General features: G+C 46.0%; 1 protein-coding gene across 1 annotated transcript in view; it reads right to left on the bottom strand.

Annotated features, from left to right (window-relative positions):
* Positions 1-21,001, bottom strand: part of LOC100989368 (Kell metallo-endopeptidase (Kell blood group)) — a 388,650-nt gene that overhangs the window by 8,450 nt on the left and 359,199 nt on the right. Inside the window, exons 23-35 of the mRNA XM_063606397.1 lie at positions 20,786-20,931; positions 17,811-17,908; positions 17,520-17,642; positions 16,890-17,027; positions 16,484-16,582; positions 16,153-16,328; positions 15,550-15,696; positions 12,999-13,211; positions 3,052-3,138; positions 2,877-2,953; positions 2,451-2,616; positions 2,210-2,276; positions 33-301 (exon numbers count right to left, since the gene is read on the bottom strand). Of these exons, the coding sequence (XP_063462467.1) occupies positions 33-301; positions 2,210-2,276; positions 2,451-2,616; positions 2,877-2,953; positions 3,052-3,138; positions 12,999-13,211; positions 15,550-15,696; positions 16,153-16,328; positions 16,484-16,582; positions 16,890-17,027; positions 17,520-17,642; positions 17,811-17,908; positions 20,786-20,931 (1,806 nt within the window). The remainder of the gene's footprint in view (positions 1-32; positions 302-2,209; positions 2,277-2,450; positions 2,617-2,876; positions 2,954-3,051; positions 3,139-12,998; positions 13,212-15,549; positions 15,697-16,152; positions 16,329-16,483; positions 16,583-16,889; positions 17,028-17,519; positions 17,643-17,810; positions 17,909-20,785; positions 20,932-21,001) is intronic.

Consider the following 21,001-nt stretch of genomic DNA (forward strand, 5'->3'; position numbering starts at 1 on the left):
CTTCTTAGCAAGACTAACACAAATAAACTCACCTGGGCCCTCCAGAGCTCATCCCTCTCCTGGGCCACCCTCCAGTGGGTGTCGCCCATCATGGCGATGAACAAGTTGAGCATGAGCAGTGTGGCAATGATGGCGAAGGCGAAGTTGACAATGCTGAACATGAAGGGCAAGTCCACGTCGTAGTTGGCAGGTGCATCAATAACAGTGAGAAAAAGCTCGAAGGTGGTGAACAGTGCCATGGGGTAGTCATAGAATTGCCCCAGACTGGTTGGGTCCTCTGTCTGGAAAATGATATAGAACGCTGCTCCGCCAAGGAAGAGGACATGGAGATGGGATAATGGAGTTATCACAATAAGCATGGACATGGTTAGCACTTATTCTATCTCTGATCTATCTATCTATTTATCTGTCTATCTATCTATCTATCTATCTATCTATCTATCTATCTATCTAAATACACTTGCACGCATGCACAGATAATTACATACTAATAAATGTAGTTTCCTGTGGAACTGTCTAACCCTAAGATGTCCTATGATTAAGTTCACCACTCTGGGTAATGGTCATGGTAATAGTCATTTAACAAAAACAAAATTGTGTGTGCAGCGTGTGTGTTTGTATGGATAATGGATAATAGGTCACCTAACTGGTTTTTGCATTTTAGAAAACCAAATACTTAAAAGGCAAGTTATTACAAGAATGCATGGAATCCTCAACAATTTTTAAAGAACAGAACACATGAACAGGCTAAAAGAAGAGCCCCTTTTTTAATCTTGATGGCCTCTAGATAACCCTCCATCACTCTGACCTTCCCTGAGTGAACCTGAACCAACATAGGAAATGGATTCCTGCTTAGGGTGGAGCCTACTGGATAGCAGTCAGCGTAATGGAACTTCAGGACAGCACTGGACTGCTTGAAAGCCTCCTCACTGCATGGGGAGCTGAAGCACATTCTGAGAGCAGAAACAGGGTCTATGACAAAGCATTGCCTCCTTATTTATTTAAGAGAAAAGCAAGTGCAATGGCCAAGAAGTGAACATTTAGAGAGTTCTGGATAGAGGACATCTACAGAAAGCCACTCTGGGACCATCACCTCATTTTGTAATCTGTGTTATGTATAGATGTAGATGGCCAGGGAGTGGGAGGAAAGGGTACATAAGGGCTTGGGGTGGAAAACTCCAAACAGGCAGAACGCCATGGTTTTACTCTTTCACATTTCAGATTTTGGTGGGGGTTTTGTTCTTGTTGTTTTGTTTTGTTTGTTTTTTGTTTTGGTCTGTTGTTTTGTGGGAATCCCCATTGAACGGGAAATCCCTGAGGACAGTAATAGAGTCCTCTGCACTGAGTCATTGCTTTTTAGAGATGGGGGGATCCTTCTAGTGCCTCTTCTTGTCTAATAGATGGTCAGTTGCAGACACTGAGGACTGAATTTGAGCTACTGGCCTTTTGCTTTTCAGACCTGGGCCTTCCTCTTTCTGCCCCTCCCTAAGGACTTTCTTCTGCTCCTCCACCCACCCTCTCCTTCCCTCTGGCTGTTTCCACCTGCCTGTGTTTTCCTGCTGTGCCGTTCCTTTCTTTTGCTCCCTGGCACTTTCACTGGCTGTGCCTTGACTGGGTGCCTGTGTGTTCCTGTTCTCCCAGTCTCTCTTCACAACTCTTCTTTTTTGTTTTCTCTGTCATCTTCAAACTGTCCAAGCTGTTTTTCTGCACCTCCTTTTTCTAATTCTTTCATATTTTTCTCAGCTTTAAATGACCACATATAGAAAAAAAGCAAGTTATATGTTGTTGAGTGCTTTATGTTTCCTCTTTTGAATTGTAAACATAGGAGAGTTAAGCATGGCACTATCTCTGTTTGTCCACATGGTTTTCTGAGATCCATGACTGGCCAGTCTTTCCTGTTTAATGGCCTGTTCTCACCAAAAGTCTTTTCCTGTCTCTCCTTTAAAGATCTTGCAAGGCAGTTAGTGAACATAAATGTTATTGGCCCTGAACACATGGCTTTACGTTCCAGGCCAACCTGAGTGGCCCCTGGTCCTATAAATATGGGTGTGCTTTTAGACTTACCTTCCAACAGGAAAAAACAAAACAAAAAACAAAAAAAAAAAAGAAAGCAAAATGAAGTGCAAATGAGAACTGAGAGCAAGAATGAGAGTGAACTTTCTGGAGAACTAGATCTGCTGATCTAGTAGAGGAGTGAATGGTGCCTTACCGGAGGCAAATCCCAAGATGACCACAGCCATCAGCCAGCAGAAACGCATTAGGTCTCCAAAAATCATCTGCAGGAAACAGAAGGAAGAAAGGGTGGGATGATTCCTTTTCCACTGCTTTTGAGCAGCTAACGCTAACAGATCAAGAGGCCCCCATTGTTCTACCAGCTCCATTCTACCTCCATCCCTCTGTCTGGGAAGGTCTTGTGCCTGAGGCGGAGGAAGCTTCAGGAAAGCACTGACCTTCTGGATCATGATGGTGAAGGGACCCAGCATCTGGAATCCTCGAGTGAAATACATGACACTGCACCAGCCCAGCACCAGGGCAAAGGACATGGGCACCACCTCCCCATTGGTGTTGGTGAGCCGCATCACCATGGTCACCAGCACCAGGGAGGCATAGGTGATGCTGGGGGAGCAGAAAGCAGAGAGTGAGAGACAAGCTGGAACTATTTTAGGTCCCTACAGCATAGTGGTGACCGGGGTGGTACCCACACACTCAGGCTTAGTCTTTACACCTAAAACGCACATACAGTTACACCTACAAGCCCACTGGAGAGAAGTCCTTGGAGTGAGAGTGACCTGAGGCCTAGAACTCAGAGAGTGAACTGGAGACAGGAAAAGATTCTGGTAAGGAAAGGCAGGGGGCTGGAATGAGGGGATACTCACATGATGACATGGAATGGCCCCCCAAGAATCGTCTTTCCAAAATAGCGAGAGGCACCAACCCTGAAGATGTCTGGAATCTGGGGAGAGGACGGCAAAGCAAAAATACAATGTGGACTGCGGTACAGTCTGGGCCTTAGATGGGATGGGATTAGCCTGGACCCCGCCTGCCCCTCACCTCTAGGAGCAGGATGATCACAGCCCCAACAATGCTCACCAGCTCCCCCACCAGCCTGATGATATCTTCACGTGTCTCGTAGGCCTCCTATGTGGGGAAATTCAGAAGAAGAAGTGCTTTCTGATGGGCAGAGTCAAATCCTTTTGTGCAAATGATCGAAAGCTGCTAAAGCCCATCCAAAATAAAGGAAAGCTCCCCTTCCCACCAGCATCACCCCACCCCCATTGTACTTGCCATTGTGGGTAACTCTGTGACCAGGACAGGAGTCTATGTATCCAAGGTTTAATAGACGTCACATATGATAATGTCTTGAGCTACCATCTAGCAAAATCGCCTTTTCTATAGATGCTGTAAGCAGAAATTTATGATGTATATACTGAGCAGCTGAGAACACATTTCAGCCATCAAGTGAGCCAATAGGAAGAGGTATTAGTGGCTTGGGATGGTTTCAGCTATGTGGAAAGTCCACCTTTTCCAACCTCATCATGGCTTCTAGTGGGAAGAATACACTGTAAACATATCACAGAATTCAGGTTCCCTCACGGATCCAGAATCTACTACCTCTAGTGAGACATTGAACCATTCATGGAAAATCTCTGAACTTGAGGTTTCTCATCTGTAAAATGGAGGCTACAGTGCTTACCTCCCAGAGTCATTGTGAAGCTTACATTAATGATATATTTACATGAACTTTATAAATCATAAATCACTATAGATATATTCACTGTGGTTTTATGATGATTTGACATTACAGAAAAGAGCAGAGAAGGGGCTAGAGACACTATGAGGAAGGTTTCCTGCCTATCCTGAGCAGTAGTTGTAGAAGGTATAGTCCAAGGATCAAGGTGGAATGAAGACTACCCTACTTCAATGCATGTTACTTCACGGTGAAACTTATGCAATATCACAGATGTAGTGCTAGAATCCTACATTAATTATCCTTATGTTTTTGAAGTTATGAGCTCACTTGAAAACATAATAAAAACTGTATATCTTCTTTCTACAAAACTGTGTTCCCATGTAGACAATTCCCACATGATATTGCACAAATAATTTCAACACATGCAAGCAGCCTTTTGACTTTTGGGAGCTCTGTTGTCCAAGGTCACATCTCCAAATAGTGCACCCAAGAAAGGAGTTGAGAGTCCCCTGGGGCCAGCAGGAAAGCTGATGATTTGAGCCAGGGAGAATGTGGTCCCTAGTTAGCATAAGGAACGGCAATTATCCCTGCTCTGCTAATCAGCTGGAACCTGTAAGCATCTCTCCAGACTCTACTGCAGCAGCACACTCACCTGCCCAGTGAGAGGCAGTGCTTTTAACACAGGGAACCAAGAGAGACTAGGAGAGAAGCTTCTGTCTGTGTGTCTGGAGAACTCTGTGGTCTAACAACCTGTGACCAGACATCAGTCAACACTTTTTTTTTTTTTTTTGGCTTAAAAAATGGTATGCTCTGTAAACTTTTCTGACATTTATTTCTTGAGAACTGGTAAATTTTATTTTATCATATAATAGCAAATTTCTTTTTTTACTTGCTTCCAAAGAATTTCAGAGTTTTTGTTTTGTTTTGTTCTATTTTTTGTGTGTGTGTGTGTTTTTTTGTGCGGTTTTTTTTTTTTTTTTTTTTTTTTTTTTTTGTCCTCAGCTCTAGCAGCTATCTTTGAATTCCTTCTCTTCTCTCCTGAAATTCAGTTCATGGACTGTGTTCTTTTTCTTTATCTTAATGTTTCTATAGCATCTGTCTTTTATTGTAAAACATGCCAACTCTTTCACAGAGTCAGGTAGTGAGTAGGAGGATAAATAACAAATACATTACTTCAGAAACAAAATAACATTAAATATAGAAATAACTGCATCTATGCCATATATGTGTCTATAAAAATATTTTTATTTTAAAAATGTCGTGTCTTGATTTAATATGTCTGAAAAGATGCTACCAATCTTTTATTGGCTCAAGAAGAAAAGGACTACATGTAAGTTGGCGAGGATGGCTGTGAAGATCAGGGTGCCCCTAGAATCCAGCCAGGGAGTCACAGCAGCCATTCCTTCAGGAGATGAAAATGTGAAACCCCTCTAATGCTGGGGACAGTTATGGTCACCAAATTCTCCTGCTGGGGCTTCCTCTCACCAGTTCAACAGATTTCTTTACAAGCACGCATTACTCTGCACAAATTCACTAGTGAGTAATGGAGGTGTTCAGAAACCCCAATTTTTTGCCTCTGCACTGCCTGGGATCTGACTGACCTAGAGTAGCTGTCTCCAGCACTCTGTCCCCGGGGTCCTTAGCCTTAAACCAGGCTGCAAAGTGCCACAGACTCCTGAGAGCCCCCTTCCTTGCTGCTCTACAAGACCAGAATACAAACCCTTCTGTAGGGTTTTGTTTGCTTTGTTTTATAAACTAATCTCTCTGGAAAACAAAAATAATATATGTGTGTAAAAGTTGCAATAGAAGTAATGATAATATTGGGCTTTTAAAGCACTTTGATTTTCTTTAGACTTTCTGGGGAACTCCAGTGTTTCACACTGATATATAATGTTAGCTCTTGCTTTAGAATAGATACTCTTTGCAAAGGTAAGGAAGATTTCAGTATTTCAGAAATGGAAAGGGGCATTAAATTGAAGTGATAATAGGCTTCCCTTTTAATTAACCACCCTTGCACCCCTAGAATTAAACCCTAAGCCCAAACTGTAATGGATGTTTCTTTTAATTTTAAAAACTTTATTCTTTGGGAATTGCATTCAAGATTTTTTTTTCTAGATTGAGATGCTGATTCACAACTCTCTAGATTTAGGGTCCTTATGAAAATATTGTTGCCTGGTTATGTTCGGCAAAGTAAATTATCAGGGCACCCATTCTCCAGTCTTACTCATTCAGTTCACAATTCTCTCTGACATGTTTTCCTTTCCCTTGGTTAACAGAACTTATGCCTTAGGGCAAACCCATGCCATCTACCATCTAGTTTACCCTACATCTATTTCCGCTCATTCAACCCACCCCGCACAATGCTTCTGAATTGACCTTTCTAAAACACAGATATCATCCTGAGACTTATCTGTTTAACATCATTCCTAGCTCCCCAATGCCTTCAGAATAGAAATGCAGGAGAGGTGGCAGTGGAGAGTGTTCTTTAATCTTTATCGTCACAGAAATTCACTAGATAATGTCTAAATTTGATTAGCAAGTAGAGATAGAAGGATTTGATTCCAGGGATGTGGAGGTGATGACAGGAAGGAAGAGCTAAAAGAAAGAAAAACTGGTTGTCCCCTGTGAGTAAGACATGGGTGAGAAAGAGGGGCTGTCCAGGACGCAGTGGCTCTCTATCATATCTGCCACTTGATTTGTAAGTCCTGAGCACGATGTACATCATTTTCTTTTAATTAGGAAACCTCACTGTGAGATAAGAATTTAAAAAATAAAACCAGAGTACCAAACGGGATGTACAAAACCCTCCCTGCTATGGCCCCTGCCTTGTGTCCTCATACCCTGTGTGAGCTCCGGCCACATTGAGCTATTGGGGTTCTGGGTTGCTAAGTTGGGTCTCTGCACAGGCTATGCCACTTTGTCAGAATGCCTTCCTCCACCATGTTGACCTGGCTCACCCTCACCGATGCCTCAAGACTCAGGTCAGGCCAACACTCCTCCTGGGCCTCCTTTCCTGCCCCTCCATGCCCATGTGTCTCTCCTGGGACATGTGGGGCTGCTGTGTATTGACAGCCCTCTCCCAGCACACTGAAAGTGTCTGGGTACCCCATGTCTTGCCAGTAGTCTTAGAGCTTCCTGAGGGCAGGGATGCCTCCCTCCTACTTTTTATCCACAAATGCACACAATGTGGTAGGCACTCATTTGGTAAGAAAGGAAAGAAGGAAGGAGAAAAAGGAGAGAGGAGACAGCAGGTGCAAGTTAAGCATTGCCTAAGAGACGCAGAAGGGTGGTAAGGAGGACAGGAAGCAGGGATGGAGAGACCTATCTGGAGGCCTAAGAGGAAAAGAATGACAACTAATCGTGCTTTTCTGAAATTTTCAGGTTCCTAGATCAAGGTCACCTAAGCAGGTCTGGCTAACAACGCACAGAGAAGGTACTCCAATACATCCCTTTAAAAATAAATATCATCTAACAATGACTGGAATTTTTTACTCCACAACATGGCTTGCAATTTAATGAGCTTTCAACAACCAAATACCCTATGCAGGCTGGCATTTATACGTCACTGAGAATTGGCCTAATGAGATTTGCTCTCACTTCCCAGCCAGCTGAGTTCATTGCCTGGAAGGAAATGCCCAGAAGGAGTGGGCAAAGCAGTGCCTGGGGCACTACTGGGTCATAAGGGCCAGGGATGTACTATGTGGAAAGGATGGGGAACATAGGCCACCACAGTGGGAAGTGGGTAGGCCCCAGAACCAGTTGTCCAGCCCAGCTCTAGACCTTTTTCCCCCCCATGATCCCAGACTTGCAAAGGAATGAAGTTTTCAGAGAAAGCTCTGCTAGCTCTTACAAAGAGCTTCTCCGATTCCCTAACTGGGCATGAGTTCCTAACCAGGACTGCCCATCAGAATCAAGTGGTAAGTCTTTGTCACAACACACATGTCCAGGCCAACCCTGGGTTAATTTGGATCAAGAACCTGGCATTTTCTTGAAAAGTTCTGTAGGTGTTTTGGACGTGTATCCCAAGTTGAGAACCACTGGGCCATAAAGAGAGAGAGAGAGGTCTGGTTCCCATGTAAGTCAAGCTGCCTTCCAAAGGTTAATTTCATGTCCCAGTCTCTGCATTTTCTCAGGGGTATTGGCTTGGGAGATTACCCCTTTCTTCTGAAGAGTCTCCACCCATTCCCACAGAATTATGACTTGCCCTATATGCCAGTAGGTTAACCCCATCAAAAAACAGTGCCAATTATCAAAACTGGAGAGGAGTATCTGGGGGTATGAATCAGTATCTGGGGGTATGAATCTTTCTATATCTGATCCTCTCCCACAGCACTTCTCAAGTGCCTCTCATCTTGACAGGGAAAGATGAGATGTGTAGATACACGTGAGTGTGGCAAGCCCTGGCTAGCCAATAGAGAAGACTGGGACCTAGCACATCACTCTGGAGGGAGAAATGGCCTTGTCTGGTGTTTAAAGGTGAGGATTCTGAAGGGAGGCAGACTTGCAGCCCAATCCTAGTGCTATCCTTGCTAGCTCAGTGTCTTTGCCAAATTATTCAACCTCTCTTGACATCAGATTCACCATCTTTAAAGTGGTGATGATTGCATTTATTTGTTAGGATTTCTACAAAGATTAAATGAAAGAATAATGCTTTGTCACTCAAAACGCGGTGCACAGAATCACAACATTGGCCTCCCCTGGCAGCTTGCTGGAAATGCCAAGTCTCAGGTCCCACCCAGCCTTACTGTCAGAATCCACAGTTTAATAAGGCCTCAAAAACACTGATGAATGCATGTGTTCATGATCAGTGCTCAGTGGATGTTATTTTTACCTACCGGGCTCCCTGGTTCTCCTCATCTCTTTCTCTGTCTATAATGTGCTGTGCTTGTTCCACCATGAGTTGGTTAGGACCCCTGAACAAAGTTGTATAGAGTTGGCAATCAGTTGCTTTTCAAATAGCAGTGGTGCTTTGTGTTGTTCAGAACTTACGAGGGATGATGATGTGTGGACAAATAGATCCCATGGACTGTGATAGGTAGAAGATGATTTTTAAAAGATGGAAACACAGTAGGGATGATTTTGCCTTCAATAAGTCTCCTGATGCCAATCCCTTCCCTCTATCTCCCCACTACATTCCTAGGCCAATCCACCATTTTTTTAAATTTATTTATTTTGAGACGGAGTCTCATACTGTCGCCTGGCCTGGAGTGCAATGGCGTGATCTCGGCTCACTGCAACCTCTGACTCCCACGTTCAAGTGATTCTCCTCTCTCAGCCTCCCGAATAGCTGGGATTACAGGTGCTCACCACCATGCCTGGCTAATTTTTTGTATTTTTAGGAGAGATGGGGTTTCACTATGTTGGCCAGGCTGGTCTCAAACTCCTGACCTCGTGATCCGCCGCCTCAGCCTCCCAAAGTGCTGGGATTACAAGCCTGAGCCACCGTGCCCAGCCAACATTATCTTTTGCTTGCTAAACTGTAATAGCCTCCTGACTGGTCTCCCAATGTTCTTCCTACCACCCCCCACATCTGTTACTCACCATGCAAGCAGAGTAATTTTTCTAAAACAAAAATTACTCTGTACATCCCCCTGTTTAAAATCCTTCTGACTTCCCATCCCCCTGGGGATAAAGCGTAAAATCCTTTAAGACTATATAATTTGAGAAGGATCTGTCTGGACAACCTCACCTGGAGGTACCCAACCCAACTCTCTGTGCTCTAGTGAATCTTCTTTCAGTTCCTAGACTTTGGTGAGGTTATTCCTGCCTTGAGGCGTTTGAATATGCATTCTTTCTGTCTAGAACTCTCTTTTCACGTTGAATTCATACCTAGATCTCAGCTCAGTCATCTTTCTCAGAAGCAGGCTCTGGCCTCCCAGAGGGACCAGGCCCTGTTATAAGTTTTTTTCCCCACTCTGTGCTTTTCTCATCATAAGAAAAAAATAATACTGATGCCAACAGTCACAGATTATAATGAAGTATCTATTTGTATGATCGTTTGATTAATACAAACCAGTCTGTAGACTCCAAGAAAGCAGACATCATGTGTGTTTTGCTCAGACCATGGCTGTTGAATTTCCAACACCTGGAACAGCTGTTTAGCCTGTATGAGGCTCTCAATAATAATTTATTTAATGAATGGATTAGCAAAATATTTCTGGGAAAGAGAAAATCAAAGGAGGGCTCATGAGAATCTTTTTCAAAAGTCAAAAAGGAGATGTGACGAGAAATTTGAACTCCCTGCTGAACAGTAATCCGGGAATCTAAATGACCAGAGTGGTGGGCCTAAGACTGGAAAGGCAGAGCTGCACTGACCTCAAAGATGGAAGCCAGGGGTTCTCAACCTTGGCAGAACATTTGGCTCACTCAAAGAGTTTCTTAAAAATACCAAGGCCAGAGCCTCAGCTTCAGACATTCCAACTTATTAGGTCTAAAGTGTAGCCTAGGAGCTAGTCATTTTACTAGCTTCCTAGGTTTCCAGTGTGCAGCCTGGGTTAAAAATCACAGATCTGGCAGGAAGTAGGATTTTCCTAAGGTCAAACAAGTATTAAATTTCAGAGTTAGGGCTAAAACCCAAGCTGCTGGACTCCAGGACTTTGAGCTTTTTACTCACCTGGAAACCTAAGAGAACTAGTACTATAGTGCATGCTGCTCTGCCTAAACCAAGTAGAAATATATGGAGATAAGAAGTTAACTCAAATTAATAGAGTTCTGGGAAACCTCTAGTAAAGCAGAACTTTTATGGCTGAGCAATGAGGTGTCTTAGAGTCATTAAGATAGCCCCCAAATTGGATAGAAATAAACTAACTCCAGCTTTACAAACATCAGATTTGTGTAGTTTTTTGCTACCTTATACAGAGCAATTTGTTTTCTGTCATCTGTTCCGAGATGGTGCTGTTGCACTACTCTTATAAAATGCCAGATATTAAACTAGAAAGGATCTTAGGGGTGATGGAGCCCAGTGATTTCCACAGATCTGAAGAGATCTTCAGAGGAAGTCCTGAAGTGACTGAGATCCCTGTGATCCCAGAGTTATTAATATAATTGGACAGTAAAGTATTCATTCATCTAAGAAAAAGCTCCACCAGCTAACTAATATGTCAACAATTGCATGCATCAAATCAAGACACTGTATTTGTGCGTTTTCATTTTTTCTAAGACTTTCAAGTAAGAAAACAGTAGGAAAAAAAAAAGGAATTTCCTATTATTTAACAAATCTGGTGCACTGTGAAAACAGAATCTTTCAAATCAAGATGATAAGTTTAGGAGGCCCTGATCTAATCCAAATGGTCTTACTACTGAATAAGAAGAACATAGTCATCCCATAAATCAGGGCCAGGGCTCAAAGCATAGGGACTTTTCATTAGCGTTCTTTGTTATCTAACCCCTTCCAGCAGCATTCTCAATCCTCTTACCCACCCACTTCCCCACCAAGAAAAGAATATCTGAAAGTCCAAAGTCTTCTCTTTGAGCTGAAGTGGCTTTCACTGAAGCAGAAGGCAGAAAGGGTAAAAATGCCAAGGAACAAGAAGGAAGGCAGAAGAGAGAAAGAAAGAAGGATGGGTCAGGTGCTCAGCTATAATTATGCTTCTGAGTCCTGAAGCAAAGGAGGCGGTCTTTTACATACAGACTATCTGGATCAAAGAAATGTGTTTGTACATAACTAGCCCTGTCTCAAAGAGAAAGAGACACACAGGAAGGAGAGTTTTGGTTATCAGTGGCTCAGCATTGCCCACCTTTTAACCCAGAGTCCTGTCTACATTCAAAATGCAGAAAATCTCCAAGTAAATTTGAGACAAAGGAAGGTTGGAGAAGACATATCTGAGGAAATAGGGCGAGGAGCATTGGAAAAGTCCAGTCATCCCCACCTTGTTTGTGTTTTCTCAATTTCTAATCACTCCTCCCTCCACTTGCCATCTCCTAACTGTCCTTATTTTCCTCACGTCTCCATGCCAGGGACAACTTTTGCGGCCAGACTGAGATGCATGCAGCACAACTGCTTCCAGTGTCTCTAACACATTCAGGCGTGTCCTCCCCAGGCAGCAAGACCTACTTGGTGAGAGGCAGTGTATCTGGACACATGACACACTGTATGTGTATATATATATATATATATATATATACATATATATATATATATACAAACACACACATATATATATACACACACATATATATATGTATATATATAAAGGCAATTCTAGAAACAGGAGAGATGGAGTGTCTCTACCTAGCATGGGGTTCATTGGGGCTCTTTGCCCTGTTCTTTCTCTGTGCATACCGCTGTCTTTGGTCTAAACCAATTCAGGATTTTTGCTTCTTGGCTATAGAAAGTTTATATTCTCTTTCCGACTGAAACTACCCTGCTTCCTAGTCCAGGCTGAGCTATACCTATGGCTGCTCTCTCCTGCATTGAGATAAATCTCCAATCACTCAGTTCTCACTTGCTTTGCAAAATTCTTTTTCCTGGTCTTTTGCTTTCTGCTACATACCTACATCACCTTCTGTGTATTTTCAGCTCACCAGGACAAAAATTTTAGTAATCCACAAAGAGTCAACCCCTCAAATATAGCTACAGTTGTTAAATATGTATATTCAGAAGTGCTCATTAGAGTCTACCCTTTCTGTTGCACAAAAAGGAGGTTTACTTTCTTCAACAGCAGATTTCTATATTTACTGTGTACCTCGAATCAGTCCTCTTCCTAACCCTAGTTTTCCCTTGGCTACCACAACACAGAATGGCAGGCCCACAACACTAAATGGAGCCTCAGAGAGTATTTACTTCAGCCTGATACCCAATCCAGACATCCTTCTGCAGAGTGTCTGACAGGCAGTCAGACAGCTGACACATTATTCCCATGGGCCCATATAGACAGCACACAGAAGAGGGTGCAGGCCAGCAGGGCTGTCTGTGTTGCCCAAATACAACAAAAATGGACTCAGAAATGGACTTGGAGCACAATTTTCCTCCTTTTGAGCAATAGAGTTTACCTTGAACATCCCACTACAAAACCCTGATACTTTTTGTAAATTACCAAAAAATTTCACAAAAGCACAGGCTTACTCATGCCAAGCACTCTTTCAAAGTTTGTGTGAGAAAATCCACAGCTCCCTGGACAAATGCTCTTGTGCTCATTAAACCCCATCTGTGGCCTCCTGGTCTCATGTCTAATTTCTACCTGGGTGTTTAGGAGCCTACACCTGCTGGAACCCAGAGCGTGGCATCGTCCCTGAGTAGCATGGCTTCGTTTCCAGCACCATCACCCCTTGACGCAATTCCCTCTCATCCCCTTCTGAGGAGAATCACCTGTAGTAGTTTTTGCTGGAGGATGGTGATGTCTCGAGAATGAGTGCGGTTGCCACCACGAAACTTAAGGGGGCGGTAGACGCAGCACGTGGTAAAGCAGATCATGTAGAGCAGATACAAGGCAGCCAGGATGCAGAAGTACGGCCGGCCATACTTGTTCCACTTGAAGCTCACCAGCTCCTTCACTGGGGTCTGTTCCAGAATTTGGCGAGCCTGGCATGGAAGTAGAGTGAAACTTGGGGTGACCAACACAGAAGGATGTTGTTTATCCCACTGGGGGCCAGAAGAGGCAGGGCAGCAACCATCACTCACTCAGCTCGTCAGTCACTTATTTGACGGACAAATAGTATATTTCCTGCATATGGCTGGGCCTTGTGCTAGTGATACAGGTAAATGACTATAGCAGTAAACACAAGGCACCATAGCACCAAAGAGGATTTAAAGGATGAGTAGTAGTTAGATGAGTAAAGGGAGAGTTAGGAAAGATCATACCATAAGCTAGCAGCAGTTGCCAGGTCAGGAAGGTCTGAGAAGCCATTGCCCATTTGCAGTTGAGATATGGTTGGGGAGAGGGGAGAATCTATTGGGAGTGGTAGTCAGAAATGATAATGACTGAGGAAGAACAGGGCCAGGTCATCAGGCATCATAAATGCCAAGGTAGGAAGTTTGCATTTTTTGCTTTTTCTAAATATAACAGAAAGCAACTGGGGAGTTCAAGCAGGGAAGTGGTCAGATTTGCTCTAGAAGTATTATTGGGCTGGAAAGAAGCAATGGAGGTTACAGGCAGTAGGATGTGGCAGGGTGGGATGGTGCTCTGAAATAAGCAGCCAGTGAGACGTTAAAGATACACAGGAGAGGGGATGATGGACGGGAGGAGGCATCTGAGAAATTAGAAAGAGACAGATTCAAAGCACAGTAGAGTGATTAGCCATTAACAGCACGAATATCTTTTCTATTGAAGCTGGAGGGGAGGAGAGAGACAGTGGGCAGTTTCCAGACATGTAGGGCAGGAAGCTGAAGGATCCCCAGCCAGAAAGCCTCTATTTTTGTCCTAAATCAGGAGTCTAGGTCTTCTGAACTGCAGCTGAAGGTAGTGAAGGATGTGAAAGGGGGCTAGAAAGGAAGATTTATGGAGGAAAAAAGCAACTGACCCAAGACACATATGAAACCTGCTGGAGAATATTGAGAATAGCTTAAATCAAAGACCAAGGATATGTGGTGGCGAAATCCACACAGTGGGATTGTGCTTTTAATACCTAAGAAATCCTGCTCAAAGTGTATCTGTTTCCAGGGATATTCTCTGAGGAAGATCTCACAAACTAGCCACTCAACTTTTCTTCTATTCATTAGTATTAATAATCATTCATGTTTTCTGGCTCTATAAGGATTCCTGGGAAATTGTCATTGTGGCAGATACAAAACAGAAACTACATCTTGGCACTCTCATGGAGCGTTCTGAAACCTGGAAGTCTTTTCTCCTCTCTACTGCAGTCTTCAACAAATTTTCCTTTCCCTCACATCACTCAACCCAGCATTGTTGAATGGTCTATACGTTGCTCCCTCTCTAAAAAGCTCTTTTTTTTTTTCTCATCTTCCTGGTGACTCCCAATTCTTCCTTGAAGATCCAGCCCCAGCATTTCCTCTGTGACATCTTCTCTGGTCTATCCAAGCCAAGTTAACTCTACCTCAATGTGGCTGTCTGCATGCATGGTACACACAACTATTACGGCATATGTCATGCTCTGTTGCAATTATTCAGGACAGGGACTGAGAATTGAGGAAGTTGATGAACAGGAACTGTGTTGTATTTATTTCTGTACTGTTTGTTTCTTGTGCAGTGCCTGACATACAGCGGGTGTTCAATATGCTTGTATTAGTCCATTCTTGTATTAATATAAAGAACTACCTGGCACAGGGTAATTTATAAATAAAAAGGTTCAATTGGCTTATGGTTCTGCAGGCTGTACAGGTTCTGGAGAGGCCTGAGGAAACGTACAATCATGGCAAAAGGCCAAGAAGAAAGCAGGCACATCCTACATGGCCGGAGCAGGAGGAAGAGAGAGCAGGAGGAAGAGAGAGCAGGGGGAGGTGCCACACACTTTTAAACAACCGGATCTTGTGAAAACTCACTATCACGAGAACATCAAGAGGGAAGTCTGCCCCCATGATCCAATCACCTCCCACCAGGCCCCTTCTCCAACACTGTGGATTACAATTTGACATGAAATTTTTGCATTTGGACACAAATGCAAACCATATCAATGCTGAACCAATGAATGAATATGAGGAAACAGCTCTTATTTGGAGTTTCTCATCTGAAATGATAGAAGGCGAAAGGTAGGCAGAAGGGACTGGAGCTAAGCAGAGAGACAGGGGATTCAGGAGAGGAGTGTGCATTGGACTTTCCCCCAAGTCCCAGGAGACTATTCTCATCTCCACCTATTATAAGGCTGGGAAGTGTCTCAGGCCCAGGATCTTAGTAAGTGGACAGACTCTGCACAAACACTAAACTCCCTCACATGACAGGCCTGATCCTCCTTGGCATCCATACCTCTCGTTTATCAGAGGAGACCACAAGCTCCAGGAAGGACAGCTCCTCTCCCCAGGAGTCGATCTCCGTGAGGTCGTACAGAATGGAGGTCAGGGGTCCATACGTCCACTGGATGTGCCTCCGCTTCTGCATCAGGTGCTGGAACATCTGAGAGACCACCAGGATGAGTCAGGGGGCCAACGTGTGAGAAGGTGGTCGAGGAGAACAACTCCATTGGATGGAGCCAGTTGCCCACCCCTTGAGACAGACAGACAGTGGGAATCAGCAAACCTCTGCATCTACAAGCTTTCCCTTTTTTGTCATCTTTCCTGCTCCAAAACCCCAGAAAGTGCAGAAAGAAGAAAATAGGCAAAGGAAGCTAGAGCTTTGGGTTATCATAGCACATGCAATAAGGTAAGATTCTCAAATCCTCTTGAGTCAAGGACCATGAAGCTGAAGATTTCAGTGATGGAATAGGAAGCAAGGGACCACCATCCCTTTGGGGAGTTTGGGGAAAAAGGATTTTAGAGAAAGGTGGGCCCTTCACCTCTATTTCTCCCAGAGCCAGCAGGATAGGTTGAGGGTCATTAGAAAGACACCTCAGGGATGGGGAGCGTCTCTTACCACAGTGTTACCCTCCACTCCAGCCAGCTTGAAGGGGGTGAGACCCTGGTGATTGGGCACAAGGTCCAGGGGCTGCAGGTGGTCCCCATGTCCATCGTAGGACAGCAGCAGGTTGTACATCTGGCAGGCAAAGGTTTTGTTGGGCTGGAGGATGAGGATGTGTAACACTGTGTTTCCTGGGGAGGACGCAGGGTATCATGTGGCCACTGGCCTAAAGTCCCTGATGTCCCCATCCCCACTGTGGGGTCTTCCTAAAGGTCCCAGCTCCACTCCTTACCCTGTCCCTCGCTCCCCACAGCATCCCAGCTCCCCTCCCCATCCCAGCTCTTACCCAGGGAGTCCTGGGCCCTGATGTCAGCTCCATGCTCAATGAGCAGCCGCACGATCTCCTCGCTGTTCACACAGGCAGCAAAGGACAAAGGGTGCTCCCCTGTGGACACAGAGAGATCCATGGCAGGAGAACGCAGGATGGCAGGATGGGGTGGGCAGTCTCCCCCAAATAAGGGCCTCCTCCTCATCCCCCATATCTCAGTTCTAGGCTGAGGGACACTCGTCCACCAGAACCAGAGGAAGGAACCATCAGGGGAATGGGCTTCTGGCTTAATTAAGCCCTAGAAGGGCTGCCCCTCTCAACTGCCCAACAGATGGAGCTGAAGGCAGGACCCTCATGCCCTGGCCTCCCTCTGCCTTGCCCGCCTCTCCAGCCAACCATCCTTCAAGCCCAACCCTGCTCTCACCAAAGTAGATGAGGTTGCGGGGACTACGGCGGAAGGCAGTGCCTGTGGCTCTGGCAGAGACACTGGCCCTGCGGGTGAGCAGGGCACGCACCAGGTTCACATTCTGGTTCACAACAGCGATGTGCAGTGCAGTCTGACCTGGCCCAGAGACAGCCATCATCAGGGTCTCCCTCTGTCCCCAGTTCTCTCAGGGACACAGCATCCCCCACCATCCCTCTCAGGAGGTTCCTGATAGATCTTTGCTAGACTTCTGCCCTGGGCTTGGCAGGGTGGCCTGGGACTAAGAGCAATTCATCCCTCAGGCTTCCCTGCTCATTGACCTACCCTTCAGTTATTGGGAGCCAGCAGGGGATTGCTATGAATATAATCATTCTCATGTTGCTATGAGAGAAAGAAATTGAGATAGGTCCTACAGGGACTATGGGAGGTTTGAAAGGAAATGCTAAAGGAAGCCACAGATTGGTAAAAGCCAAGACCAGGACCTTTGCATTTCTCCCAACTCAATGGAGCCCATCCTCCTGACCCTCCATCACCCCACCCCAACCCATCCTTCAGAGGCCAATTTTAAGAGACAACAGCACACCCTCCATCTCAAAGTTTCCACCTTGAATTACCGTGTAGGCTCCTTACCTGCAAAAGCCTCACATGTGGTGGGCTCAAAGACCAGCTCTGGGGCAGCCTCCATCAGCACCAAGGCTGCCTCCAAGTTGTCATAGAGGGCTGCTATGTGCAGCGCCGTCTCCCCCAGGGCTCCTGGATTGGAGTAAGACAGAGATGTTAGACACTTTTCAGATTCCCTTGAGGAAGGGGCCTCAGGCTCCAGAGACACCCTCCAAGGCCCTATTTCACAAACTCGAAGTCTTGGGGAGGAGGAGTAGGTTCTTCTGCCCCCACCTCCATCCCATTAAATCCAGATCCCACCTCTTTGTCGAACGTCACAGGTGCAGTCCAGTAGAAGTTGCCTAAGAACAGACAGGTCATTTTCCTTGGCTGCTCGAAGCAGTGGAGACTCTAGAATCCTGGGGAAAGGTGAACGTGAGTTTGGAAGAGACAGTCAGAGCAGAATGAGGCCAAGAGCAAAGGGGATCTAAGACATTCTTTAAGACCAACGTGACTCACACAGTGTGCAGTGACAAATTGGAAAGAAGTGCCTACTGGACTCGAATGACCGAGGGTGGACTTGGGCAAGGGTCAGCCCCAGGGCCTTCCTTGCAATTCACATCATGGTGATTCTCCTGTGAGGATGGCCCTTGAAGCTCTGCTGGAGGGGAAGAGTTAATAGGAAGAGAACCTGTAGTCTGGAAAGAGTGGTCTGAGAGTCTCTAAGAAGAGGACCCTAGGCTTGGCTGAATTCATCTAACCTGAATAACTGTCTCAGATCCTGGATAGTTGGAGAGTGGGACAGAGGGCACTTCCATCTGCGGTCCCCCTGCTCCTGGGCCTGCTGAATCTACTGTCTTCAACCAAGGGGAGTTTGGGAGACCAAAACACAGAGGGAGGAGGAATGGATCGACTGCTAGATCTTTCCTAGGCATTTTGAAATTTGTGAAATTTGTGAGGCACTAAAGTTCTGACTACTCCCTCAGGCTATTTTTTTTTTTTTTTTGAGACAGAGTCTTGCTCTGTTGCCTAGGCTGGAGTGCAGTGGTACAATCTCAGCTTACCGCAGCCTCTGCCTCCCAGTTCAAGCAATTCTTGTGCCTCAGTCTCCCGAGTAGCTGGGATTACAGGCACGCACCACCACGCCCAGCTAATTTTTTGTATTTTTAGTAGAGATGGGGTTTTGCCATGTTGGCCAGGCTGATCTTGAACTCCTGAGCTCAGGCAATCCGCCTGCCTTGGCCTCCCAAAGTGCTGGGATTACATTGCGCCCAGCACCCTCAAGTTATTTAGATACAGGTCCCTGCAGGGGGGGGAGAGTTGTGGGGTGAGTTACAGGGTGTCTCTTTCTTCTGCATTATACCCTTAGATGCAAAGGTCTAAACAGCTTGTTTATGTGGGTGTCTCAAGGCAAAACAGGTTGAGATACTCGTTCTACAGGACCTCTGTTAATCTTTGCTTCTACCATACCCAGATTTGAACCCAGCAAGAGATAAAGCTGGAGCCTCTCCGACTAGACATATGTGTATTGGCCCCAAAGGCAAGCACATGGTGTAGGGGGAAGAACAGAAAGGACAGGCCGATGAGTGGCTCCTCTGAGGTCCCCACCTCCAAATCCCTCTCTTCCAATAGCCCCAGGAGCCAGGGCAAAAAAGTGTTTTTATTTTATTTAGTTATTTTTTTTGAGACGAAGTCTCACTCTATTGCCCAGACTGGAGTGCAGTGGTGCGATCTCGGCTCACTGCAACTTCTGCCTCCTGGGTTCAAGTGATTCTCCTGCCTCAGCCTCCCGAGTAGCTGGGACTACAGGTGCCCACCACCATGGCTGACTAGTTTTTTTATTTTTGGTAGAGACGGGGTTTCAGCATGTTGGCCAGGTTGCTCTCGAACTCCTGACCTCAGGTGATCCACCCACCTCGGCCTCCCAAAGTGCTGGGATTACAGGTGTGAGCCACCACGCCCAGCCAGTGTTTTCATTTAAAGAAGAAGCTTTTAATCTAAAGGTGGGGCCTGGGTTTACCTGTTAAGGCAGTGCTCCTAGGAGGGGCCTTTGTGAGGAGTCAGTTCCCTGCCCCGTCTCACCCAGGGAATCAGTCCGAGGGAGCCCGGTGTCCCTGACCAGCCTAGAGTGGTCAGGGCTGAGATTGCAAATTCACCCCCATCCTGAGGCCACTGCACAAACAAAGTCCTTGCCTCCCTGGCCCTCTATCCCCACTGCCCCTCTGCAGAGGGTCCAAGTTTGGGCTGGAAGCTCACTTTCTCAGAGACTCAGGGGTCCCACTCTAAAGCAGGAAGGTGAAAGATTCCACTGGAGGTATTGGGTGGGGAGATGAGGAAGCAGAGGGCTTGACAGTATGAGGGCTCAGAGGTACTTGGGACCAGGCCCAGTGTAAACTGCAAATGCAGGACCCCTTGTTCAAAATTATTAAGAATTTGAAGATGAGGACAGCAGGGCATTGAACAAAGCACAGGAATCTTCTGGAGTACAGGGGAGCCCTTTGTGACTGCTAATGTCTGCTCACCAACCTCACCCCTCAGGCAGCTGTTGGGTGGGAGGCAAGCCCCAAAACACTTGGAGGAAGAAGCAGCCCACAGGATTCGTCCCTGCCCCAGCTGCTCTTCCTGGGACTGGACCTCAGGGCTAAGCCACGAAATGATTTACCTGCAGGTGTGCTAGCCCTGCCCGAACTGAGAGCTCTCCAGGAGCAGGCACAAGTCTCATTCAATCTTTATGTCATTGGGATCTAACACCCCTCTGCACACAGTAGACTCAATAAAAGGCAGATGGACTGAACTCAGAGCCCTCCAGTGTCACCTGAGCTGCCCTCCTCCACTGGTCAGCACCCAGTGTTACACCAAACAAAGCGCTCCTCCCCTTTCCCACACAGTCCACTTTCATTCAAATGAATGGCGTTTCCTCATCGTGCTTCCACCACCCACAGGAGCGCATCCCTGCTCCGGCAGCCTGCTTCTGCCTTCCCTCCCCATCCCACACAACCTGGCTTCTTCCCTCTTGTCCTTTTTGGTCCTTTCACTCCCCCTTGGCTGTCATTCTGCCTCTGTCCTTAGGTCTACCCTCAAGATTTTCCTGTGTGGCCCAAAGCCACATCCTCCACCGCCACTAAAAGGGGCCAGCTGGGATTCTGTAATTAGGTGGGCTGGAAGGAAAGGGTATGTCTGAGTGACTGGCACTGACAATACACTTCTAGGGTGCTGTATTCGGAAAGCAGGCCCAGGTGGGTCAGAGGGTCTGAGGATCACGGCGGTAGGGCCACGGATCGTTCTAGGAAGCCTACCTCTTCTGCTGCAGCATATGAAGCTTGTCCAGGTGCTGGTCCCAGTCTTGTTCTCTGACCAGAAAGGAGGGCAGAAGTTTCTGGAGTTGGCTCCCGGGCCCTTCTGCCTTAGGTAGAAAACCCCCCATGTCTTCTCCTTGCAGACACTGGCAGATTATAGAAATGTGGTGAAAGAAACAGGTCTAGGATGACAGCAACTGAGCAAGAGATGGGGTC

This window comes from Pan paniscus, chromosome 6 (assembly GCF_029289425.2).
Source record: "Pan paniscus chromosome 6, NHGRI_mPanPan1-v2.0_pri, whole genome shotgun sequence".
Classification (NCBI taxonomy): domain Eukaryota; kingdom Metazoa; phylum Chordata; class Mammalia; order Primates; family Hominidae; genus Pan; species Pan paniscus.